General features: G+C 46.2%; 2 protein-coding genes across 6 annotated transcripts in view; both read right to left on the bottom strand.

Annotated features, from left to right (window-relative positions):
- LOC139579781 (scavenger receptor cysteine-rich type 1 protein M130-like) overlaps positions 1 to 26,578 on the bottom strand; it is a 524,366-nt gene that overhangs the window by 106,583 nt on the left and 391,205 nt on the right. The gene's annotated exons all lie outside the window — the stretch shown is intronic.
- Positions 2,768 to 26,578, bottom strand: part of LOC139577729 (complement C1q-like protein 2) — a 29,733-nt gene continuing 5,922 nt past the window's right edge. The window contains exons 3-7 of one of the 5 annotated variants that reach the window (XM_071404913.1): positions 21,891 to 21,953; positions 19,176 to 19,274; positions 5,409 to 5,540; positions 4,146 to 4,234; positions 2,768 to 3,193 (exon numbers count right to left, since the gene is read on the bottom strand). In XM_071404913.1, coding sequence (XP_071261014.1) covers positions 2,996 to 3,193; positions 4,146 to 4,234; positions 5,409 to 5,540; positions 19,176 to 19,274; positions 21,891 to 21,953 — 581 coding nt within the window. In that variant the 3' untranslated portion in view covers positions 2,768 to 2,995. Of the gene's footprint in view, positions 3,194 to 3,324; positions 3,418 to 4,145; positions 4,235 to 4,267; positions 4,403 to 5,408; positions 5,541 to 19,175; positions 19,275 to 21,890; positions 21,954 to 26,578 lie in introns of those variants that run through there. The other 4 variants (XM_071404917.1, XM_071404916.1, XM_071404915.1 and 1 more) reach the window with 4 other exon arrangements.

Genomic DNA, 26,578 nt, shown 5'->3' with positions numbered 1-26,578 from the left:
AGCTACTCTACCATACCTAACAGCTTCTTTACCATACCTAACAGATACTCTACCATACCTAACAGCTACTCTACCATACCTAACAGCTACTCTACTATACCTAACAGCTACTCTACCATACCTAACAGCTGCTCTACCATACCTAACAGCTACTCTACCATACCTAACAGCTACTCTACCATACCTAACAGCTACTCTACCATACCTAACAGCTACTCTACCATACCTAACAGCTACTCTACCATACCTAACAGCTACTCTACCATACCTAACAGCTACTCTACCATACCTAACAGCTACTCTACCATACCTAACAGCTACTCTACCATACCTAACAGCTGCTCTACCATACCTAACAGCTACTCTACCATACCTAACAGCTACTTTACCATACCTAACAGCTACTCTACCATACCTAACAGCTACTCTACCATACCTAACAGCTGCTCTACCATACCTAACAGCTACTCTACCATACCTAACAGCTGCTCTACCATACCTAACAGCTACTCTACCATACCTAACAGCTGCTCTACCATACCTAACAGCTACTCTACCATACCTAACAGCTGCTCTACCATACCTAACAGCTACTCTACCATACCTAACAGCTGCTCTACCATACCTAACAGCTGCTCTACCATACCTAACAGCTACTCTACCATACCTAACAGCTGCTCTACCATACCTAACAGCTACTCTACCGTACCTAACAGCTACTCTACCATACCTAACAGCTGATCTACCATACCTAACAGCTGCTCTACCATACCTAACAGCAGCTCTACCATACCTAACAGCTGCTCTACCATACCTAACAGCTACTCTACCGTACCTAACAGCTACTCTACCATACCTAACAGCTGATCTACCATACCTAACAGCTGCTCTACCATACCTAACAGCTGCTCTACCATACCTAACAGCTGATCTACCATACCTAACAGCTGCTCTACCATACCTAACAGCTACTCTACCATACCTAACAGCTAATCTACCATACCTAACTGCTACTCTACCATACCTAACAGCTACTCTACCATACCTAACAGCTACTCTACCATACCTAACAGCTACTCTACCATACCTAACAGCTACTCTACCATACCTAACAGCTACTCTACCATACCTAACAGCTGCTCTACCATACCTAACAGCTACTCTACCATACCTAACAGCTACTCTACCATACCTAACAGCTGCTCTACCATACCTAACAGCTACTCGACCATACCTAACAGCTGCTCTACCATACCTAACAGCTGCTCTACCATACCTAACAGCTGCTCTACCATACCTAACAGCTGCTCTACCATACCTAACAGCTGCTCTAACAGCTGCTCTACCATACCTAACAGCTGCTCTACCATACCTAACAGCTGCTCTAACAGCTGCTCTACCATACCTAACAGCTACTCTACCATACCTAACAGCTGCTCTACCATACCTCACAGCTGCTCTACCATACCTAACAGCTACTCTACCATACCTAACAGCTACTCTACCATACCTAACAGCTGATCTACCATACCTAACAGCTGCTCTACCATACCTAACAGCTACTCCACCATACCTAACAGCTGCTCTAACAGCTGCTCTACGATACCTAACAGCTGATCTACCATACCTAACAGCTGATCTACCATACCTAACAACTGCTCTACCTTACCTAACAGCTGATCTACCATACCTAACAACTGCTCTACCTTACCTAACAGCTACTCTACCATACCTAACAGTTACTCTACCATACCTAACAGCTGCTCTACCATACCTAACAGCTACTCTACCATACCTAACAGCTGATCTGCCATACCTAACAGCTGCTCTACCATACCTAACAGCTGCTCTACCATACCTAACAGATGCTCTACCATACCTAACAGCTGCTCTACCAAACCTAACAGCTACTCTACCGTACCTAACAGCTGCTCTAACAGCTGCTCTACCATACCTAACAGCTGATCTACCATACCTAACAACTGCTCTACCATACCTAACAGCTACTCTACCATACCTAACAGCTGCTCTACCATACCTAACAGTTACTCTACCATACCTAACAGCTGCTCTACCATACCTAACAGTTACTATACCATACCTAACAGCTGCTCTACCATACCTAACAGTTACTCTACCATACCTAACAGCTGCTCTACCATACCTAACAGTTACTCTACCATACCTAACAGCTGCTCTACCATACCTAACAGCTGCTCTACCATACCTAACAGCTACTCTACCATACCTAACAGCTGATCTACCATACCTAACAGCTGCTCTACCATACCTAACAGCTGCTCTACCATGCCTAACAGTTACTCTACCATACCTAACAGCTGCTCTACCATACCTAACAGCTGCTCTACCATACCTAACAGCTACTCTACCATACCTAACAGCTACTCTACCATACCTAACAGCTGCTCTACCATACCTAACAGTTACTCTACCATACCTAACAGCTGCTCTACCATACCTAACAGCTGCTCTACCATACCTAACAGCTACTCTACCATACCTAACAGCTGCTCTACCATACCTAACAGCTACTCTACCATACCTAACAGCTGCTCTACCATACCTAACAGTTACTCTACCATACCTAACAGCTGCTCTACCATACCTAACAGCTGCTCTACCATACCTAACAGTTACTCAACCAGCAGGGTATTATCAACAGCTTATTTACAGTGAACATCTCTACTTCTGTAGATTGATATAGAATGAAAATAAATATTGAATGATCTTGAGTCCACAACATACATGAGAATACATATGTTGTTAATCTTTAATTTTCACTTGCAGAAAGATTCGTAGTGATTGACAGATTGCTAGGTTGATTTATTTATGTATTGATGGGATCAATCGATTTAATTGATTTTATAATCAAAAGGAGAAGGGTGCGCCACATTGTAATCAATAAAAACAAATACAGTTGATAAACACACGTTGGCTGAAGGCCTCATTCCATTGTGGTTCACTGATGAGCATCTCACACTGGGAAGAGCAGGAAGCCACTGAAGGTGTTTCTCTTGTGACTGTCATCATAGATTGTGGTTCCACCCAGTTGAACGTCAACTACGTCTCCCTGCTCCAGCAGCAGAGAGGCAGCATTAGCTACATGGTGCTGGGACTTTGCAGTGTATTCCCAAAGACCTGCCTTCAGGGTTACGAGGCCGTTTGTTCGGAGGTTGCAGTGTATTCCCAAAGACCTGCCTTCAGGGTTACGAGGCCGTTTGTTCGGAGGTTGCAGTGTCTTCCCAAAGACCTGCCTTCAGGGTTACGAGGCCGTTTGTTCGGAGGTTGCAGTGTCTTCCCAAAGACCTGCCTTCAGGGTTACGAGGCCGTTTGTTCGGAGGTTGCAGTGTATTCCCAAAGTCCTGCCTTCAGGGTTACGATGCCGTTTGTTCGGAGGTTGCAGTGTCTTCCCAAAGACCTGCCTTCAGGGTTACGAGGCCGTTTGTTCGGAGGTTGCAGTGTATTCCCAAAGACCTGCCTTCAGGTTTACGAGGCCGTTTGTTCGGAGGTTGCAGTGTATTCCCAAAGACCTGCCTTCAGGGTTACGAGGCCGTTTGTTCGGAGGTTGCAGTGTCTTCCCAAAGACCTGCCTTCAGGGTTACGAGGCCGTTTGTTCGGAGGTTGCAGTGTCTTCCCAAAGACCTGCCTTCAGGGTTACGAGGCCGTTTGTTCGGAGGTTGCAGTGTATTCCCAAAGTCCTGCCTTCAGGGTTACGAGGCCGTTTGTTCGGAGGTTGCAGTGTCTTCCCAAAGACCTGCCTTCAGGGTTACGAGGCCGTTTGTTCGGAGGTTGCAGTGTATTCCCAAAGACCTGCCTTCAGGGTTACGAGGCCGTTTGTTCGGAGGTTGCAGTGTCTTCCCAAAGACCTGCCTTCAGGGTTACGAGGCCGTTTGTTCGGAGGTTGCAGTGTATTCCCAAAGACCTGCCTTCAGGGTTACGAGGCCGTTTGTTCGGAGGTTGCAGTGTCTTCCCAAAGACCTGCCTTCAGGGTTACGAGGCCGTTTGTTCGGAGGTTGCAGTGTCTTCCCAAAGACCTGCCTTCAGGGTTACGAGGCCGTTTGTTCGGAGGTTGCAGTGTCTTCCCAAAGACCTGCCTTCAGGGTTACGAGGCCGTTTGTTCGGAGGTTGCAGTGTATGCCGCTGTTCCTTTCTACGATTCCGAACAAGGCGATTCTGAAGTAGTACACTCCCCTCACTGGGGCTGTGAAGTGACCTGGGAAAGAGATGAAACGTGAGGCTCTCTCTCTCCATACAGACTTCAGTAGTACACTCCCCTCACTGGGGCTGTGAAGTGACCTGGGAAAGAGATGAAACATGTGAGGCTCTCTCTCTCCATACAGACTTCAGTAGTACACTCCCCTCACTGGGGCTGTGAAGTGACCTGGGAAAGAGATGAAACATGTGAGGCTCTCTCTCTCCATACAGACTTCAGTTGAACACTCTCTATAGATAATTCAGTTGAAGACTCTCTATAGATAATTCAGTTGAACACTATAGATAATTCAGTTGAAGACTCTCTATAGATAATCCAGTTGAACACTATAGATAATTCAGTTGAACAGTATAGATAATTCAGTTGAACGCTATACATAATTCAGTTGAACACTATAGATAATTCAGTTGAACACTATAGATAATTCAGTTGAACACTATAGATAATTCAGTTGAACACTCCCTATAGATAATTCAGTTGAACACTATAGATAATTCAGTTGAACACAAAAGATAATTCAGTTGAACACTATAGATAATTCAGTTGAACACTATAGATAATTCAGTTGAAGACTCTCTATAGATAATTCAGTTGAACACTATAGATAATTCAGTTGAACACTATAGATAATTCAGTTGAACACTCTCTATAGATAATTCAGTTGAACACTATAGATAATTCAGTTGAACACTATAGATAATTCAGTTGAACACTATAGATAATTCAGTTGAAGACTCTCTATAGATAATTCAGTTGAACACTATAGATAATTCAGTTGAAGACTCTCTATAGATAATTCAGTTGAACACTATAGATAATTCAGTTGAACACTATAGATAATTCAGTTGAAGACTCTCTATAGATAATTCAGTTGAACACTATAGATAATTCAGTTGAAGACTCTCTATAGATAATTCAGTTGAACACTATAGATAATTCAGTTGAACACTATAGATAATTCAGTTGAAGACTCTATAGATAATCCATTAGAACACTCCATATATATAATTCAGTTGAACACTCCCTATAGATAATTCAGTTGAACACTATAGATAATTCAGTTGAACACTATAGATAATTCAGTTGAAGACTCTCTATAGATAATCCAGTTGAAGGCTCTCCACAGATCAGTTCAATAGTAAGAAATTGCAGCAAAGCATACATTGTAACTCACCATTAGTTGGGTTGTAGTGATTGCCGATGTTTGTCAGGATGTCCTTGTAGACCAGGGTAGTGGATGTGGGTCCATAGTAACCACCATAGTAACCCCCAACTCCCAAAGTAACAGAGAACGCTACCTTCCGTTCTGTAAGAGGAAACAAACAAAAACACACATTGGTCAGAAACCAACAAGACAATGGTTTAAATGGTCAGACAACACTGTGGTTGTAATGCTTTAGTTACTATGGCAGCCTAACCTCCAGTCCTCTACCTGTTCTCTGTCCTCCACTCCTCTACCTGTTCTCTGTCCTCCACTCCTCTACCTGTTCTCTGTCCTCCACTCCTCTACCTGTTCTCTGTCCTCCACTCCTCTACCTGTTCTCTGTCCTCCAGTCTTCTACCTGTTCTCTGTCCTCCAGTCCTCTACCTGTTCTCTGTCCTCCAGTCCTCTACCTGTTCTCTGTCCTCCAGTCCTCTACCTGTTCTCTGTCCTCCAGTCCTCTACCTGTTCTTTGTCCTCCAGTCCTCTACCTGTTCTCTGTCCTCCAGTCTTCTACCTGTTCTCTGTCCTCCAGTCCTCTACCTGTTCTCTGTCCTTCAGTCCTCTACCTGTTCTCTGTCCTCCAGTCCTCTACCTGTTCTCTGTCCTCCAGTCCTCTACCTGTTCTCTGTCCTCCAGTCCTCTACCTGTTCTCTGTCCTCCAGTATTCTACCTGTTCTCTGTCCTCCAGTCCTCTACCTGTTCTCTGTCCTCCAGTCCTCTACCTGTTCTCTGTCCTCCAGTCCTCTACCTGTTCTCTGTCCTCCAGTCCTCTACCTGTTCTCTGTCCTCCAGTCCTCTACCTGTTCTCTGTCCTCCAGTCCTCTATGTGTTCTCTGTCCTCCATTCCTCTACCTGTTCTCTGTCCTCAGCTCCTCCTCTACCTGTTCTCTGTCATCCAGTCCTCTACCTGTTCTCTGTCCTCCAGTCCTCTACCTATTCTCTGTCCTCAGCTCCTCCTCTACCTATACCTTTTCTCTCTCTTCAGCTCATCCTCTACCTATACCTTTTCTCTCTCTTCAGCTCATCCTCCATCTCTACCTGTGTTCTCCCTCTTCTTGTCCTCTACCTGTGTTCTCTCTCTTCTTCTCCTCTACCCGTGTTCTCTCTCTTCTTCTCCTCTACCTGTGTTCTCTCTCTTCTTCTCCTCTACCCGTGTTCTCTCTCTTCTTCTCCTCTACCCGTGTTCTCTCTCTTCTTCTCCTCTACCCGTGTTCTCTCTCTTCTTCTCCTCTACCTGTGTTCTCTCTCTTCTTCTCCTCTACCCGTGTTCTCTCTCTTCTTCTCCTCTACCCGTGTTCTCTCTCTTCTTCTCCTCTACCTGTGTTCTCTCTCTTCTTCTCCTCTACCCGTGTTCTCTCTCTTCTTCTCCTCTACCCGTGTTCTCTCTCTTCTTCTCCTCTACCTGTGTTCTCTCTCTTCTTCTCCTCTACCTTTGTTATCGCTCTTCTTCTCCTCTACCCGTGTTCTCTCTCTTCTTCTCCTCTACCTGTGTTCTCTCTCTTCTTCTCCTCTACCCGTGTTCTCTCTCTCTTCTCCTCTACCCGTGTTCTCTCTCTTCTTCTCCTCTACCTTTGTTATCGCTCTTCTTCTCCTCTACCCGTGTTCTCTCTCTTCTTCTCCTCTACCTTTGTTATCCCTCTTCTTCTCCTCTACCCGTGTTCTCTCTCTTCTTCTCCTCTACCCGTGTTCTCTCTCTTCTTCTCCTCTACCCGTGTTCTCTCTCTTCTTCTCCTCTACCCGTGTTCTCTCTCTTCTTCTCCTCTACCTGTGTTCTCTCTCTTCTTCTCCTCTACCCGTGTTCTCTCTCTTCTTCTCCTCTACCCGTGTTCTCTCTCTTCTTCTCCTCTACCCGTGTTCTCTCTCTTCTTCTCCTCTACCCGTGTTCTCTCTCTTCTTCTCCTCTACCTTTGTTATCGCTCTTCTTCTCCTCTACCCGTGTTCTCTCTCTTCTTCTCCTCTACCTTTGTTATCCCTCTTCTTCTCCTCTACCCGTGTTCTCTCTCTTCTTCTCCTCTACCCGTGTTCTCTCTCTTCTTCTCCTCTACCCGTGTTCTCTCTCTTCTTCTCCTCTACCTGTGTTCTCTCTCTTCTTCTCCTCTACCTGTGTTCTCTCTCTTCTTCTCCTCTACCTGTGTTCTCTCTCTTCTTCTCCTCTACCCGTGTTCTCTCTCTTCTTCTCCTCTACCTTTGTTATCGCTCTTCTTCTCCTCTACCTGTGTTTTCTCTCTCTTCTCCTCTACCTGTGTTCTCTCTCTTCTCTACCTGTGTTCTCTCTCTTCTTCTCCTCTACCTGTGTTCTCTCTCTCTCTTCTCTACCTGTGTTCTCTCTCTTCTCTACCTGTGTTCTCTCTCTTCTTCTCCTCTACCTTTGTTATCGCTCTTCTTCTCCTCTACCTGTGTTCTCTCTCTCTCTTCTCTACCTGTGTTCTCTCTCTTCTCTACCTGTGTTCTCTCTCTTCTTCTCCTCTACCTTTGTTATCGCTCTTCTTCTCCTCTACCTGTGTTCTCTCTCTTCTTCTCCTCTACCTGTGTTCTCTCTCTTCTTCTCCTCTACCTGTGTTCTCTCTCTTCTTCTCCTCTACCTGTGTTCTCTCTCTCTCTCCTCTACCTGTGTTCTCTCTCTCTCTTCTCTACCTGTGTTCTCTCTCTTCTCTACCTGTGTTCTCTCTCTTCTTCTCCTCTACCTTTGTTATCGCTCTTCTTCTCCTCTACCTGTGTTCTCTCTCTCTCTTCTCCACCTGTGTTCTCTCTCTTCTCTACCTGTGTTCTCTCTCTTCTTCTCCTCTACCTTTGTTATCGCTCTTCTTCTCCTCTACCTGTGTTCTCTCTCTTTTTCTCCTCTACCTGTGTTCTCTCTCTTCTTCTCCTCTACCCGTGTTCTCTCTCTTCTTCTCCTCTACCTGTGTTCTCTCTCTTCTTCTCCTCTACCCGTGTTCTCTCTCTTCTTCTCCTCTACCCGTGTTCTCTCTCTTCTTCTCCTCTACCCGTGTTCTCTCTCTTCTTCTCCTCTACCTGTGTTCTCTCTCTTCTTCTCCTCTACCCGTGTTCTCTCTCTTCTTCTCCTCTACCCGTGTTCTCTCTCTTCTTCTCCTCTACCTGTGTTCTCTCTCTTCTTCTCCTCTACCCGTGTTCTCTCTCTTCTTCTCCTCTACCCGTGTTCTCTCTCTTCTTCTCCTCTACCTGTGTTCTCTCTCTTCTTCTCCTCTACCTTTGTTATCGCTCTTCTTCTCCTCTACCCGTGTTCTCTCTCTTCTTCTCCTCTACCCGTGTTCTCTCTCTTCTTCTCCTCTACCCGTGTTCTCTCTCTTCTTCTCCTCTACCCGTGTTCTCTCTCTTCTTCTCCTCTACCTTTGTTATCGCTCTTCTTCTCCTCTACCCGTGTTCTCTCTCTTCTTCTCCTCTACCTTTGTTATCCCTCTTCTTCTCCTCTACCCGTGTTCTCTCTCTTCTTCTCCTCTACCCGTGTTCTCTCTCTTCTTCTCCTCTACCCGTGTTCTCTCTCTTCTTCTCCTCTACCCGTGTTCTCTCTCTTCTTCTCCTCTACCTGTGTTCTCTCTCTTCTTCTCCTCTACCCGTGTTCTCTCTCTTCTTCTCCTCTACCCGTGTTCTCTCTCTTCTTCTCCTCTACCCGTGTTCTCTCTCTTCTTCTCCTCTACCCGTGTTCTCTCTCTTCTTCTCCTCTACCTTTGTTATCGCTCTTCTTCTCCTCTACCCGTGTTCTCTCTCTTCTTCTCCTCTACCTTTGTTATCCCTCTTCTTCTCCTCTACCCGTGTTCTCTCTCTTCTTCTCCTCTACCCGTGTTCTCTCTCTTCTTCTCCTCTACCCGTGTTCTCTCTCTTCTTCTCCTCTACCTGTGTTCTCTCTCTTCTTCTCCTCTACCTGTGTTCTCTCTCTTCTTCTCCTCTACCTGTGTTCTCTCTCTTCTTCTCCTCTACCCGTGTTCTCTCTCTTCTTCTCCTCTACCTTTGTTATCGCTCTTCTTCTCCTCTACCTGTGTTTTCTCTCTCTTCTCCTCTACCTGTGTTCTCTCTCTTCTCTACCTGTGTTCTCTCTCTTCTTCTCCTCTACCTGTGTTCTCTCTCTCTCTTCTCTACCTGTGTTCTCTCTCTTCTCTACCTGTGTTCTCTCTCTTCTTCTCCTCTACCTTTGTTATCGCTCTTCTTCTCCTCTACCTGTGTTCTCTCTCTCTCTTCTCTACCTGTGTTCTCTCTCTTCTCTACCTGTGTTCTCTCTCTTCTTCTCCTCTACCTTTGTTATCGCTCTTCTTCTCCTCTACCTGTGTTCTCTCTCTTCTTCTCCTCTACCTGTGTTCTCTCTCTTCTTCTCCTCTACCTGTGTTCTCTCTCTTCTTCTCCTCTACCTGTGTTCTCTCTCTCTCTCCTCTACCTGTGTTCTCTCTCTCTCTTCTCTACCTGTGTTCTCTCTCTTCTCTACCTGTGTTCTCTCTCTTCTTCTCCTCTACCTTTGTTATCGCTCTTCTTCTCCTCTACCTGTGTTCTCTCTCTCTCTTCTCCACCTGTGTTCTCTCTCTTCTCTACCTGTGTTCTCTCTCTTCTTCTCCTCTACCTTTGTTATCGCTCTTCTTCTCCTCTACCTGTGTTCTCTCTCTTTTTCTCCTCTACCTGTGTTCTCTCTCTTCTTCTCCTCTACCTGTGTTCTCTCTCTTCTTCTCCTCTACCTGTGTTCTCTCTCTCTCTCCTCTACCTGTGTTCTCTCTCTCTCTTCTCTACCTGTGTTCTCTCTCTTCTCTACCTGTGTTCTCTCTCTTCTTCTCCTCTACCTTTGTTATCGCTCTTCTTCTCCTCTACCTGTGTTCTCTCTCTCTCTTCTCTACCTGTGTTCTCTCTCTTCTCTACCTGTGTTCTCTCTCTTCTTCTCCTCTACCCGTGTTCTCTCTCTTCTTCTCCTCTACCCGTGTTCTCTCTCTTCTTCTCCTCTACCCGTGTTCTCTCTCTTCTTCTCCTCTACCTTTGTTATCGCTCTTCTTCTCCTCTACCCGTGTTCTCTCTCTTCTTCTCCTCTACCCGTGTTCTCTCTCTTCTTCTCCTCTACCCGTGTTCTCTCTCTTCTTCTCCTCTACCCGTGTTCTCTCTCTTCTTCTCCTCTACCTTTGTTATCGCTCTTCTTCTCCTCTACCCGTGTTCTCTCTCTTCTTCTCCTCTACCTTTGTTATCCCTCTTCTTCTCCTTTCCCGTGTTCTCTCTCTTCTTCTCCTCTACCCGTGTTCTCTCTCTTCTTCTCCTCTACCTGTGTTCTCTCTCTTCTTCTCCTCTACCCGTGTTCTCTCTCTTCTTCTCCTCTACCTGTGTTCTCTCTCTTCTTCTCCTCTACCCGTGTTCTCTCTCTTCTTCTCCTCTACCCGTGTTCTCTCTCTTCTTCTCCTCTACCCGTGTTCTCTCTCTTCTTCTCCTCTACCTTTGTTATCGCTCTTCTTCTCCTCTACCCGTGTTCTCTCTCTTCTTCTCCTCTACCTTTGTTATCCCTCTTCTTCTCCTCTACCCGTGTTCTCTCTCTTCTTCTCCTCTACCCGTGTTCTCTCTCTTCTTCTCCTCTACCCGTGTTCTCTCTCTTCTTCTCCTCTACCCGTGTTCTCTCTCTTCTTCTCCTCTACCTGTGTTCTCTCTCTTCTTCTCCTCTACCTGTGTTCTCTCTCTTCTTCTCCTCTACCTGTGTTCTCTCTCTTCTTCTCCTCTACCCGTGTTCTCTCTTTTCTTCTCCTCTACCTTTGTTATCGCTCTTCTTCTCCTCTACCTGTGTTTTCTCTCTCTTCTCCTCTACCTGTGTTCTCTCTCTTCTCTACCTGTGTTCTCTCTCTTCTTCTCCTCTACCTGTGTTCTCTCTCTCTCTCTCTCTACCTGTGTTCTCTCTCTTCTCTACCTGTGTTCTCTCTCTTCTTCTCCTCTACCTTTGTTATCGCTCTTCTCCTCTACCTGTGTTCTCTCTCTCTCTTCTCTACCTGTGTTCTCTCTCTTCTCTACCTGTGTTCTCTCTCTTCTTCTCCTCTACCTTTGTTATCGCTCTTCTTCTCCTCTACCTGTGTTCTCTCTCTTCTTCTCCTCTACCTGTGTTCTCTCTCTTCTTCTCCTCTACCTGTGTTCTCTCTCTTCTTCTCCTCTACCTGTGTTCTCTCTCTCTCTCTCCTCTACCTGTGTTCTCTCTCTCTCTTCTCTACCTGTGTTCTCTCTCTTCTCTACCTGTGTTCTCTCTCTTCTTCTCCTCTACCTTTGTTATCGCTCTTCTTCTCCTCTACCTGTGTTCTCTCTCTCTCTTCTCTACCTGTGTTCTCTCTCTTCTCTACCTGTGTTCTCTCTCTTCTTCTCCTCTACCTGTGTTCTCTCTCTCTCTCCTCTACCTGTGTTCTCTCTCTCTCTTCTCTACCTGTGTTCTCTCTCTTCTCTACCTGTGTTCTCTCTCTTCTTCTCCTCTACCTTTGTTATCGCTCTTCTTCTCCTCTACCTGTGTTCTCTCTCTCTCTTCTCTACCTGTGTTCTCTCTCTTCTCTACCTGTGTTCTCTCTCTTCTTCTCCTCTACCTGTGTTCTCTCTCTTCTTCTCCTCTACCTGTGTTCTCTCTCTTCTTCTCCTCTACCCGTGTTCTCTCTCTTCTTCTCCTCTACCTTTGTTATCGCTCTTCTTCTCCTCTACCTGTGTTTTCTCTCTCTTCTCCTCTCCCTGTGTTCTCTCTCTTCTCTACCTGTGTTCTCTCTCTTCTTCTCCTCTACCTGTGTTCTCTCTCTTCTTCTCCTCTACCTGTGTTCTCTCTCTTCTTCTCCTCTACCCGTGTTCTCTCTCTTCTCCTCTACCTGTGTTCTCTCTCTTCTCTACCTGTGTTCTCTCTCTTCTACTCCTCTACCTGTGTTCTCTCTCTCTCTTCTCTACCTGTGTTCTCTCTCTTCTCTACCTGTGTTCTCTCTCTTCTTCTCCTCTACCTTTGTTATCGCTCTTCTTCTCCTCTACCTGTGTTCTCTCTCTCTCTTCTCTACCTGTGTTCTCTCTCTTCTCTACCTGTGTTCTCTCTCTTCTTCTCCTCTACCTTTGTTATCGCTCTTCTTCTCCTCTACCTGTGTTCTCTCTCTTCTTCTCCTCTACCTGTGTTCTCTCTCTTCTTCTCCTCTACCCGTGTTCTCTCTCTTCTTCTCCTCTACCTTTGTTATCGCTCTTCTTCTCCTCTACCTGTGTTCTCTCTCTCTCTTCTCTACCTGTGTTCTCTCTCTTCTCTACCTGTGTTCTCTCTCTTCTTCTCCTCTACCTGTGTTCTCTCTCTCTCTCCTCTACCTGTGTTCTCTCTCTCTCTTCTCTACCTGTGTTCTCTCTCTTCTCTACCTGTGTTCTCTCTCTTCTTCTCCTCTACCTTTGTTATCGCTCTTCTTCTCCTCTACCTGTGTTCTCTCTCTTCTTCTCCTCTACCTGTGTTCTCTCTCTTCTTCTCCTCTACCTGTGTTCTCTCTCTTCTTCTCCTCTACCTGTGTTCTCTCTCTCTCTCTCTCTACCTGTGTTCTCTCTCTTCTCTACCTGTGTTCTCTCTCTTCTTCTCCTCTACCTTTGTTATCGCTCTTCTTCTCCTCTACCTGTGTTCTCTCTCTTCTCTACCTGTGTTCTCTCTCTTCTACTTCTCTACCTGTGTTCTCTCTCTCTCTTCTCTACCTGTGTTCTCTCTCTTCTCTACCTGTGTTCTCTCTCTTCTTCTCCTCTACATTTGTTATCGCTCTTCTTCTCCTCTACCTGTGTTCTCTCTCTCTCTTCTCTACCTGTGTTCTCTCTCTTCTCTACCTGTGTTCTCTCTCTTCTTCTCCTCTACCTTTGTTATCGCTCTTCTTCTCCTCTACCTGTGTTCTCTCTCTTCTTCTCCTCTACCTGTGTTCTCTCTCTTCTTCTCCTCTACCCGTGTTCTCTCTCTTCTTCTCCTCTACCTTTGTTATCGCTCTTCTTCTCCTCTACCTGTGTTCTCTCTCTCTCTTCTCTACCTGTGTTCTCTCTCTTCTCTACCTGTGTTCTCTCTCTTCTTCTCCTCTACCTGTGTTCTCTCTCTCTCTCCTCTACCTGTGTTCTCTCTCTCTCTTCTCTACCTGTGTTCTCTCTCTTCTCTACCTGTGTTCTCTCTCTTCTTCTCCTCTACCTTTGTTATCGCTCTTCTTCTCCTCTACCTGTGTTCTCTCTCTTCTTCTCCTCTACCTGTGTTTTCTCTCTTCTTCTCCTCTACCTGTGTTCTCTCTCTTCTTCTCCTCTACCTGTGTTCTCTCTCTCTCTTCTCTACCTGTGTTCTCTCTCTTCTCTACCTGTGTTCTCTCTCTTCTTCTCCTCTACCTTTGTTATCGCTCTTCTTCTCCTCTACCTGTGTTCTCTCTCTTCTCTACCTGTGTTCTCTCTCTTCTACTCCTCTACCTGTGTTCTCTCTCTCTCTTCTCTACCTGTGTTCTCTCTCTTCTCTACCTGTGTTCTCTCTCTTCTTCTCCTCTACCTTTGTTATCGCTCTTCTTCTCCTCTACCTGTGTTCTCTCTCTCTCTTCTCTACCTGTGTTCTCTCTCTTCTCTACCTGTGTTCTCTCTCTTCTTCTCCTCTACCTTTGTTATCGCTCTTCTTCTCCTCTACCTGTGTTCTCTCTCTTCTTCTCCTCTACCTGTGTTCTCTCTCTTCTTCTCCTCTACCCGTGTTCTCTCTCTTCTTCTCCTCTACCTTTGTTATCGCTCTTCTTCTCCTCTACCTGTGTTCTCTCTCTCTCTTCTCTACCTGTGTTCTCTCTCTTCTCTACCTGTGTTCTCTCTCTTCTTCTCCTCTACCTGTGTTCTCTCTCTCTCTCCTCTACCTGTGTTCTCTCTCTCTCTTCTCTACCTGTGTTCTCTCTCTTCTCTACCTGTGTTCTCTCTCTTCTTCTCCTCTACCTTTGTTATCGCTCTTCTTCTCCTCTACCTGTGTTCTCTCTCTTCTTCTCCTCTACCTGTGTTCTCTCTCTTCTTCTCCTCTACCTGTGTTCTCTCTCTTCTTCTCCTCTACCTGTGTTCTCTCTCTCTCTCCTCTACCTGTGTTCTCTCTCTCTCTTCTCTACCTGTGTTCTCTCTCTTCTCTACCTGTGTTCTCTCTCTTCTTCTCCTCTACCTTTGTTATCGCTCTTCTTCTCCTCTACCTGTGTTCTCTCTCTCTCTTCTCTACCTGTGTTCTCTCTCTTCTCTACCTGTGTTCTCTCTCTTCTTCTCCTCTACCTGTGTTCTCTCTCTTCTTCTCCTCTACCCGTGTTCTCTCTCTTCTTCTCCTCTACCTTTGTTATCGCTCTTCTTCTCCTCTACCTGTGTTCTCTCTCTCTCTTCTCTACCTGTGTTCTCTCTCTTCTCTACCTGTGTTCTCTCTCTTCTTCTCCTCTACCTGTGTTCTCTCTCTCTCTCCTCTACCTGTGTTCTCTCTCTCTCTCTCTACCTGTGTTCTCTCTCTTCTCTACCTGTGTTCTCTCTCTTCTTCTCCTCTACCTTTGTTATCGCTCTTCTTCTCCTCTACCTGTGTTCTCTCTCTTCTTCTCCTCTACCTGTGTTCTCTCTCTTCTTCTCCTCTACCTGTGTTCTCTCTCTTCTTCTCCTCTACCTGTGTTCTCTCTCTCTCTTCTCTACCTGTGTTCTCTCTCTTCTCTACCTGTGTTCTCTCTCTTCTTCTCCTCTACCTTTGTTATCGCTCTTCTTCTCCTCTACCTGTGTTCTCTCTCTTCTCTACCTGTGTTCTCTCTCTTCTACTCCTCTACCTGTGTTCTCTCTCTCTCTTCTCTACCTGTGTTCTCTCTCTTCTCTACCTGTGTTCTCTCTCTTCTTCTCCTCTACATTTGTTATCGCTCTTCTTCTCCTCTACCTGTGTTCTCTCTCTCTCTTCTCTACCTGTGTTCTCTCTCTTCTCTACCTGTGTTCTCTCTCTTCTTCTCCTCTACCTTTGTTATCGCTCTTCTTCTCCTCTACCTGTGTTCTCTCTCTTCTTCTCCTCTACCTGTGTTCTCTCTCTTCTTCTCCTCTACCCGTGTTCTCTCTCTTCTTCTCCTCTACCTTTGTTATCGCTCTTCTTCTCCTCTACCTGTGTTCTCTCTCTCTCTTCTCTACCTGTGTTCTCTCTCTTCTCTACCTGTGTTCTCTCTCTTCTTCTCCTCTACCTGTGTTCTCTCTCTCTCTCCTCTACCTGTGTTCTCTCTCTCTCTTCTCTACCTGTGTTCTCTCTCTTCTCTACCTGTGTTCTCTCTCTTCTTCTCCTCTACCTTTGTTATCGCTCTTCTTCTCCTCTACCTGTGTTCTCTCTCTTCTTCTCCTCTACCTGTGTTTTCTCTCTTCTTCTCCTCTACCTGTGTTCTCTCTCTTCTTCTCCTCTACCTGTGTTCTCTCTCTCTCTTCTCTACCTGTGTTCTCTCTCTTCTCTACCTGTGTTCTCTCTCTTCTTCTCCTCTACCTTTGTTATCGCTCTTCTTCTCCTCTACCTGTGTTCTCTCTCTTCTCTACCTGTGTTCTCTCTCTTCTACTCCTCTACCTGTGTTCTCTCTCTCTCTTCTCTACCTGTGTTCTCTCTCTTCTCTACCTGTGTTCTCTCTCTTCTTCTCCTCTACCTTTGTTATCGCTCTTCTTCTCCTCTACCTGTGTTCTCTCTCTCTCTTCTCTACCTGTGTTCTCTCTCTTCTCTACCTGTGTTCTCTCTCTTCTTCTCCTCTACCTTTGTTATCGCTCTTCTTCTCCTCTACCTGTGTTCTCTCTCTTCTTCTCCTCTACCTGTGTTCTCTCTCTTCTTCTCCTCTACCCGTGTTCTCTCTCTTCTTCTCCTCTACCTTTGTTATCGCTCTTCTTCTCCTCTACCTGTGTTCTCTCTCTCTCTTCTCTACCTGTGTTCTCTCTCTTCTCTACCTGTGTTCTCTCTCTTCTTCTCCTCTACCTGTGTTCTCTCTCTCTCTCCTCTACCTGTGTTCTCTCTCTCTCTTCTCTACCTGTGTTCTCTCTCTTCTCTACCTGTGTTCTCTCTCTTCTTCTCCTCTACCTTTGTTATCGCTCTTCTTCTCCTCTACCTGTGTTCTCTCTCTTCTTCTCCTCTACCTGTGTTCTCTCTCTTCTTCTCCTCTACCTGTGTTCTCTCTCTTCTTCTCCTCTACCTGTGTTCTCTCTCTCTCTCCTCTACCTGTGTTCTCTCTCTCTCTTCTCTACCTGTGTTCTCTCTCTTCTCTACCTGTGTTCTCTCTCTTCTTCTCCTCTACCTTTGTTATCGCTCTTCTTCTCCTCTACCTGTGTTCTCTCTCTCTCTTCTCTACCTGTGTTCTCTCTCTTCTCTACCTGTGTTCTCTCTCTTCTTCTCCTCTACCCGTGTTCTCTCTTTTCTTCTCCTCTACCCGTGTTCTCTCTCTTCTTCTCCTCTACCTGTGTTCTCTCTCTTCTTCTCCTCTACCTTTGTTATCGCTCTTCTTCTCCTCTACCCGTGTTCTCTCTCTTCTTCTCCTCTACCCGTGTTCTCTCTCTTCTTCTCCTCTACCCGTGTTCTCTCTCTTCTTCTCCTCTACCCGTGTTCTCTCTCTTCTTCTCCTCTACCTTTGTTATCGCTCTTCTTCTCCTCTACCCGTGTTCTCTCTCTTCTTCTCCTCTACCTTTGTTATCCCTCTTCTTCTCCTCTACCCGTGTTCTCTCTCTTCTTCTCCTCTACCCGTGTTCTCTCTCTTCTTCTCCTCTACCCGTGTTCTCTCTCTTCTTCTCCTCTACCCGTGTTCTCTCTCTTCTTCTCCTCTACCCGTGTTCTCTCTCTTCTTCTCCTCTACCCGTGTTCTCTCTCTTCTTCTCCTCTACCCGTGTTCTCTCTCTTCTTCTCCTCTACCCGTGTTCTCTCTCTTCTTCTCCTCTACCTTTGTTATCGCTCTTCTTCTCCTCTACCCGTGTTCTCTCTCTTCTTCTCCTCTACCTTTGTTATCCCTCTTCTTCTCCTCTACCCGTGTTCTCTCTCTTCTTCTCCTCTACCCGTGTTCTCTCTCTTCTTCTCCTCTACCCGTGTTCTCTCTCTTCTTCTCCTCTACCCGTGTTCTCTCTCTTCTTCTCCTCTACCTGTGTTCTCTCTCTTCTTCTCCTCTACCTGTGTTCTCTCTCTTCTTCTCCTCTACCTGTGTTCTCTCTCTTCTTCTCCTCTACCCGTGTTCTCTCTCTTCTTCTCCTCTACCTTTGTTATCGCTCTTCTTCTCCTCTACCTGTGTTTTCTCTCTCTTCTCCTCTACCTGTGTTCTCTCTCTTCTCTACCTGTGTTCTCTCTCTTCTTCTCCTCTACCCGTGTTCTCTCTCTTCTTCTCCTCTACCTTTGTTATCGCTCTTCTTCTCCTCTACCTGTGTTTTCTCTCTCTTCTCCTCTACCTGTGTTCTCTCTCTTCTCTACCTGTGTTCTCTCTCTCTCTTCTCTACCTGTGTTCTCTCTCTTCTCTACCTGTGTTCTCTCTCTTCTTCTCCTCTACCTTTGTTATCGCTCTTCTTCTCCTCTACCTGTGTTCTCTCTCTTCTTCTCCTCTACCTGTGTTCTCTCTCTTCTTCTCCTCTACCTGTGTTCTCTCTCTTCTTCTCCTCTACCTGTGTTCTCTCTCTCTCTCCTCTACCTGTGTTCTCTCTCTCTCTTCTCTACCTGTGTTCTCTCTCTTCTCTACCTGTGTTCTCTCTCTTCTTCTCCTCTACCTGTGTTCTCTCTCTCTCTCCTCTACCTGTGTTCTCTCTCTTCTCTACCTGTGTTCTCTCTCTTCTTCTCCTCTACCTTTGTTATCGCTCTTCTTCTCCTCTACCTGTGTTCTCTCTCTCTCTTCTCTACCTGTGTTCTCTCTCTTCTCTACCTGTGTTCTCTCTCTTCTTCTCCTCTACCTGTGTTCTCTCTCTTCTTCTCCTCTACCTGTGTTCTCTCTCTTCTTCTCCTCTACCCGTGTTCTCTCTCTTCTTCTCCTCTACCTTTGTTATCGCTCTTCTTCTCCTCTACCTGTGTTTTCTCTCTCTTCTCCTCTACCTGTGTTCTCTCTCTTCTCTACCTGTGTTCTCTCTCTTCTTCTCCTCTACCTGTGTTCTCTCTCTTCTTCTCCTCTACCTGTGTTCTCTCTCTTCTTCTCCTCTACCCGTGTTCTCTCTCTTCTTCTCCTCTACCTTTGTTATCGCTCTTCTTCTCCTCTACCTGTGTTTTCTCTCTCTTCTCCTCTACCTGTGTTCTCTCTCTTCTCTACCTGTGTTCTCTCTCTTCTTCTCCTCTACCTGTGTTCTCTCTCTCTCTTCTCTACCTGTGTTCTCTCTCTTCTCTACCTGTGTTCTCTCTCTTCTTCTCCTCTACCTTTGTTATCGCTCTTCTTCTCCTCTACCTGTGTTCTCTCTCTCTCTTCTCTACCTGTGTTCTCTCTCTTCTCTACCTGTGTTCTCTCTCTTCTTCTCCTCTACCTTTGTTATCGCTCTTCTTCTCCTCTACCTGTGTTCTCTCTCTTCTTCTCCTCTACCTGTGTTCTCTCTCTTCTTCTCCTCTACCCGTGTTCTCTCTCTTCTTCTCCTCTACCTTTGTTATCGCTCTTCTTCTCCTCTACCTGTGTTCTCTCTCTCTCTTCTCTACCTGTGTTCTCTCTCTTCTCTACCTGTGTTCTCTCTCTTCTTCTCCTCTACCTTTGTTATCGCTCTTCTTCTCCTCTACCTGTGTTCTCTCTCTTCTTCTCCTCTACCTGTGTTCTCTCTCTTCTTCTCCTCTACCTGTGTTCTCTCTCTTCTTCTCCTCTACCTGTGTTCTCTCTCTCTCTTCTCTACCTGTGTTCTGTCTCTTCAGCTCCTCCAGCTCAGTCTTCTGTAGTCCCACCTGGCTCTGAGAGTAGTTGGAGCTGACGTCTAGAGTCCTCAGCTCCAGGGCTGGAACCAGAGAGCTCAATCCATCAATGAATACACTAATCGATTAATAAAACACAACGTATGGATAAATGAATACACACATGAATAAATAAATAGGAACATAGATAATAGAATTGACTTTCACATTCAAGCTGACATCCAACAGTGGGTGGACCGGGAGTCATCTTTCTGGTAGTAAATGGAAGTTAAAGTTTTTATTCAATTTAAATGTGAAATGTGGTGCCAGCTAACATACAGTGGTCTAAAGGGATAGGTCCATTCTTTTCATTATATTTCTATGATTGAATTGACACCATTCCTCTATTCAACAGTCTGCTGTGTCTAAACCGGTGACAGGCACAACACAGACACCTCTGATTATGTCAAATAGGGTCTACGGTACATCATTTAGGAAAATGAGAAAAATCGTAGTGAATGCGTTTTAAGATAATTCATGTTAAAAATTCAACGTTAAACATAAAAATAAAATAAATCATAGAATAGTTTAACAACCCTGTTTGTCAGCTTTCAAATGATTTCAAAGTCCTCCATGATTGTTTTTCGGTGATGAAGACATGGAAGTCTCATGGTAGGGTGGGGTATGGGTGGGGTAGGGTGGGGTAGGGTGGGGTATGGGTGGGGTAGGGTGGGGTAGGGTGGGGTAGGGTGGGGTATGCAACATGGGTCAACTGATGAAGACATGGAAGTCTCATGGTAGGGTGGGGTATGGGTGGGGTAGGGTGGGGTATGCAACATGGGTCAACTGATGAAGACATGGAAGTCTCATGGTAGGGTGGGGTATGGGTGGGGTAGGGTGGGGTATGGGTGGGGTAGGGTGGGGTATGGGTGGGGTAGGGTGGGGTAGGGTGGGGTATGCAACATGGGTCAACTGATGAAGACATGGAAGTCTCATGGTAGGGTGGGGTATGGGTGGGGTATGGGTGGGGTAGGGTGGGGTATGGGTGGGGTAGGGTGGGGTATGGGTGGGGTAGGGTGGGGTAGGGTGGGGTATGGGTGGGGTAGGGTGGGGTATGGGTGGGGTAGGGTGGGGTAGGGTGGGGTATGCAACATGGGTCAACTGATGAAGACATGGAAGTCTCATGGTAGGGTGGGGTATGGGTGGGGTAGGGTGGGGTATGGGTGGGGTAGGGTGGGGTATGGGTGGGGTAGGGTGGGGTAGGGTGGGGTAGGGTGGGGTATGGGTGGGGTATGGGTGGGGTATGGGTGGGGTAGGGTGGGGTATGGGTGGGGTAGGGTGGGGTATGGGTGGGGTATGGGTGGGGTAGGGTGGGGTAGGGTGGGGTATGGGTGGGGTAGGGTGGGGTAGGGTGGGGTAGGGTGGGGTATGGGTGGGGTAGGGTGGGGTAGGGTGGGGTATGCAACATGGGTCAACTGATGAAGACATGGAAGTCTCATGGTAGGGTGGGGTATGGGTGGGGTAGGGTGGGGTAGGGTGGGGTATGCAACATGGGTCAACTGATGAAGACATGAAAGTCTCATGGTAGGGTGGGGTATGGGTGGGGTAGGGTGGGGTATGGGTGGGGTAGGGTGGGGTAGGGTGGGGTATGTAACATGGGTCAACTGATGAAGACATGGAAGTCTCATGGTAGGGTGGGGTATGGGTGGGGTAGGGTGGGGTATGGGTGGGGTAGGGTGGGGTATGGGTGGGGTAGGGTGGGGTATGGGTGGGGTATGGGTGGGGTATGGGTGGGGTAGGGTGGGGTATGGGTGGGGTAGGGTGGGGTATGGGTGGGGTATGGGTGGGGTAGGGTGGGGTAGGGTGGGGTATGGGTGGGGTAGGGTGGGGTGGGGTATGGGTGGGGTAGGGTGGGGTAGGGTGGGGTATGGGTGGGGTAGGGTGGGGTATGGGTGGGGTAGGGTGGGGTATGGGTGGGGTATGGGTGGGGTAGGGTGGGGTATGGGTGGGGTAGGGTGGGGTATGGGTGGGGTATGGGTGGGGTATGGCTGGGGTAGGGTGGGGTATGGGTGGGGTAGGGTGGGGTATGGGTGGGGTAGGGTGGGGTATGGGTGGGGTAGGGTGGGGTATGGGTGGGGTAGGGTGGGGTATGGGTGGGGTATGGGTGGGGTAGGGTGGGGTATGGGTGGGGTAGGGTGGGGTATGGGTGGGGTAGGGTGGGGTATGGGTGGGGTAGGGTGGGGTATGGGTGGGGTAGGGTGGGGTATGGGTGGGGTATGGGTGGGGTAGGGTGGGGTATGGGTGGGGTAGGGTGGGGTAGGGTGGGGTATGGGTGGGGTAGGGTGGGGTATGGGTGGGGTATGGGTGGGGTATGGGTGGGGTAGGGTGGGGTATGGGTGGGGTAGGGTGGGGTAGGGTGGGGTATGGGTGGGGTAGGGTGGGGTATGGGTGGGGTAGGGTGGGGTATGGGTGGGGTAGGGTGGGGTATGTAACATGGGTCAACTTGGAACACCTCTATGTCCTGAATGTTTTGGCATTCAGGTTCAACGTGTCCCTTTCGGACCACTTCCACCACGGACAAACACTGAAGGTTTGTTCAAATCAAACGGGGTGCGATCAGGAAGTGAATGAAATCAAACGGAACAATCAATAAGTAAATACACAATATTGGTTCAAATATATTACCCAAATCACAGATTCACCAAAATCTCTTGTTTTACCTTGATTCTCAGCCTTCAGTAGCTTCACCTGGTTCTCTGCAGTTCTCAGCCTGAACTCCATCTCTGGAATAAGAACCACAATAACTCTTATTGACCCCATTTACACCTGGTATTAATATGGGGCTTGTGCTGTCTGATTCCTACCAACGAAAGTTAGCTCTCAACACTGTGGCCCTAAAACAATTCTAGCATGAATGTTATTAGTTATTGTTCAGCTCAAAGATAGACACATGTTAATGCTTCCGACTAGCGTCCTTGAGCTCTGGTCAGATCTGTAAGATATCATGGATAAGGCAGGGAAAAGAAAATCAAAGAAATAACACAAAGAGTATTGCATATTTTGTCCCAATGTTTACATAGTATATAATGTTAACATAGTATATAATGTTAACATAGTATATAATGTTTACATAGTATATAATGTTTGCATAGCATAGAATGTTTACATAGTATATAATGTTTATATTGCATATAATGTTTACATAATATATAATGTTTGCATAGTATATAATGTTTACATAGTGTATAATGTTTGCAAAGTATATCATGTTTACATAGTATAGACAGTTTACATAGCACAGAATGTTTAAATAGTATAGAATGTTTACATAGTATAGAATGTTTAAATAGTATAGAATGTTTACATAGTATATAATGTTTAAATAGTATAGAATGTTTACATAGTATAGAATGTTTCAATAGTATAGAATGTTTACATAGTATAGAATGTTTACATAGCATAGAATGTTTACATAGCATAGAATGTTTACATTGTATAGAATGTTTACATAGTATAGAATGTTTACATACCATAGACTGTTTACATAGTATAGAATGTTTACATAGCATAGAATGTTTACACAGTATAGAATGTTTACATAGTATAGAATGTTTACATAGTATAGAAGTTTTACATAGCCACGTTATTCCTAAAGCCCAGTTTTTTTTAACATGAAATCCAGATTTAAATATTATTGTGCTGTCTCAATCCTGGTCCTCCATTCAATTTCAGTCAAATCAAATCAAATCAAATCAAATTTTATTTGTCACATACACATGGTTAGCAGATGTTAATGCGAGTGTAGCGAAATGCTTGTGCTTCTAGTTCCGACAATGCAGTAATAACCAACAAGTAATCTAACCTAACAAGTCCCCCTTCACTTTACAAAGATAAAGACAATATTTCAACCAAAAGTCTTTGTTGGAGTATATGATGTGTTATGTGAGAAATTTGATTCAGTTTTGTCTTAAAACGTCAAACTGCATCCAGAAACAAGGACCACACCTGAAGGAGCAGAATTGAACCCAACAGAGGATCATTTTGATCTGGATTAAATGTTTATGAAAAACGGATCACTATCTGATGGTATAAATTACTTAAGTAAAAATCTTTATAGTATTACTTAAGTCGTTTTTTTGGATATCTGTACTTTACTTTACTATTTATATTTTTGGCAACTTTTACTTTTAACTCACTACATTCCAAAATAAAATAATATACTTTTTACTCTGTACATTTTCCCTGACACCCAAAAGTACTTGTTACATTTTGACAGGAAAATGGTCCAATTCACACACTTATCAAGAGAACATCCCTGGTGATTCCTACTGCCTCTGATCTGGCGGACTCACTAAACACAAATGCTTAGTTTTTAAATGATATCTGAGTGTTGGAGTGTGGTCCTGTGTATCCGTCAATGAAAAAAAAACTAGAAAAGTGTGTCGTCTGATTTGCTTAATATACGGAACTTGAAATGATTTATACTTTTGATACTTAAGTATATTTCAAACCAAATACTTTTAGACTTTTAAGTAGCATTTTACCGGGTGACTTTCACTTTTACTTGAGTCATTTTACATCAAGGTATCTTTACTTTTACTCAAGTATGACAATTAGGTACTTTTTCCACCCCTGGTTTTAACATTGTGTCTACTATCTGGCTCCAGTGTCCACATTGTGTCTCCTATCTGGCTCCAGTGTCCACATTGTGTCTCCTATCTGGCTCCAGTGTCTACATTGTGTCTCCTATCTGGCTCCAGTGTCCACAGTGTGTCTCCTATCTGGCTCCAGTGTCCACATTGTGTCTCCTATCTGGCTCCAGTGTCCACATTGTGTCTCCTATCTGGCTCCAGTGTCCACATTGTGTCTCCTATCTGACTCCAGTGTCTACATTGTGTCTCCTATCTGACTCCAGTGTCCACATTGTGTCTCCTATCTGACTCCAGTGTCCACATTGTGTCTCCTATCTGGCTCCAGTGTCCACATTGTGTCTCCTATCTGACTCCAGTGTCCACATTGTGCCTCCTATCTGGCTCCAGTGTCCACATTGTGTCTCCTATCTGGCTCCAGTGTCCACATTGTGTCTCCTATCTGGCTCCAGTGTCCACATAGTGTCTCCTATCTGGCTCCAGTGTCTACATTGTGTCTCCTATCTGGCTTCAGTGTCCACATTGTGTCTCCTATCTGGCTCCAGTGTCCACATTGTGTCTCCTATCTGGCTCCAGTGTCCACATTGTGTCTCCTATCTGGCGCCAGTGTCCACATTGTGTCTCCTATCTGGCTCCAGTGTCCACATTGTGTCTCCTATCTGGCTCCAGTGTCCACATTGTGTCTCCTATCTGGCACCAGTGTCCACATTGTGTCTCCTATCTGGCTCCAGTGTCCACATTGTGTCTCCTATCTGGCTCCAGTGTCCACATTGTGTCTCCTATCTGGCTCCAGTGTCCACATTGTGTCTCCTATCTTGCTCCAGTGTCTACATTGTGTCTCCTATCTGGCTCCAGTGTCCACATTGTGTCTCCTATCTGGCTCCAGTGTCCACATTGTGTCTCCTATCTGGCTCCAGTGTCTACATTGTGTCTCCTATCTGACTCCAGTGTCCACATTGTGTCTCCTATCTGGCTTCAGTGTCCACATTGTGTCTCCTATCTGGCTTCAGTGTCCACATTGTGTCTCCTATCTGGCTCCAGTGTCCACATTGTGTCTCCTATCTGGCTCCAGTGTCTACATTGTGTCTCCTATCTGGCTCCAGTGTCCACATTGTGTCTCCTATCTGACTCCAGTGTCCACATTGTGTCTCCTATCTGGCTCCAGTGTCCACATTGTTTCTCCTATCTGGCTCCAGTGTCCACATTGTGTCTCCTATCTGGCTCCAGTGTCTACATTGTGTCTCCTATCTGGCTCCAGTGTCCACATTGTGTCTCCTATCTGGCTCCAGTGTCCACATTGTGTCTCCTATCTGGCTTCAGTGTCCACATTGTGTCTCCTATCTGGCTCCAGTGTCCACATTGTGTCTCCTATGTGGCTCCAGTGTCCACATTGTGTCTCCTATCTGGCTCCAGTGTCCACATTGTGTCTCCTATCTGGCTCCAGTATCCACATTATGTCTCCTATCTGGCTCCAGTGTCCACATAGTGTCTCCTATCTGGCTCCAGTGTCCACATTGTGTCTCCTATCTGGCTTCAGTGTCCACATTATGTCTCCTATCTGGCTCCAGTGTCTACATTGTGTCTCCTATCTGGCTCCAGTGTCCACATTGTGTCTGCTATCTGGCTTCAGTGTCCACATTGTGTCTCCTATCTGGCTCCAGTGTCTACATTGTGTCTCCTATCTGGCTCCAGTGTCTACATTGTGTCTCCTATCTGACTCCAGTGTCCACATTGTGTCTCCTATCTGGCTCCAGTGTCCACATTATGTCTCATATCTGACTCCAGTGTCCACATTGTGTCTCCTATCTGGCTCCAGTGTCCACATTGTGTCTCCTATCTGGCTCCAGTGTCCACATTGTGTCTCCTATCTGGCTCCAGTGTCTACATTGTGTCTCCTATCTGGCTCCAGTGTCCACATTGTGTCTCCTATCTGGCTCCAGTGTCCACATTGTGTCTCCTATCTGGCTCCAGTGTCCATATTGTGTCTCCTATCTGGCTCCAGTGTCCATATTGTGTCTCCTATCTGGCTCCAGTGTCCACATTGTGTCTCCTATCTGGCACCAGTGTCCACATTGTGTCTCCTATCTGGCTCCAGTGTCCACATTGTGTCTCCTATCTGGCTCCAGTGTCCACATTGTGTCTCCTATCTGGCTCCAGTGTCCACATTGTGTCTCCTATCTGGCTCCAGTGTCCACATTGTGTCTCCTATCTGGCTCCAGTGTCCACAGTGTGTCTCCTATCTGGCTGCAGTGTCCACATTGTGTCTCCTATCTGGCTCCAGTGTCCATATTGTGTCTCCTATCTGGCTCCAGTGTCCATATTGTGTCTCCTATCTGGCTCCAGTGTCCACATTGTGTCTCCTATCTGTCTCCAGTGTCCACATTGTGTCTCCTATCTTGCTCCAGTGTCTACATTGTGTCTCCTATCTGGCTCCAGTGTCCACATTGTGTCTCCTATCTGGCTCCAGTGTCCACATTGTGTCTCCTATCTGGCTCCAGTGTCTACATTGTGTCTCCTATCTGACTCCAGTGTCCACATTGTGTCTCCTATCTGGCTTCAGTGTCCACATTGTGTCTCCTATCTGGCTTCAGTGTCCACATTGTGTCTCCTATCTGGCTCCAGTGTCCACATTGTGTCTCCTATCTGGCTCCAGTGTCTACATTGTGTCTCCTATCTGGCTCCAGTGTCCACATTGTGTCTCCTATCTGACTCCAGTGTCCACATTGTGTCTCCTATCTGGCTCCAGTGTCCACATTGTT

This window comes from Salvelinus alpinus, chromosome 6 (genome assembly GCF_045679555.1).
Source record: "Salvelinus alpinus chromosome 6, SLU_Salpinus.1, whole genome shotgun sequence".
Lineage (NCBI taxonomy): Eukaryota > Metazoa > Chordata > Actinopteri > Salmoniformes > Salmonidae > Salvelinus > Salvelinus alpinus.
The sequence above is the reverse complement of the archived record's forward strand: the minus strand, read 5'-3'. Positions and strand labels throughout refer to the sequence as shown.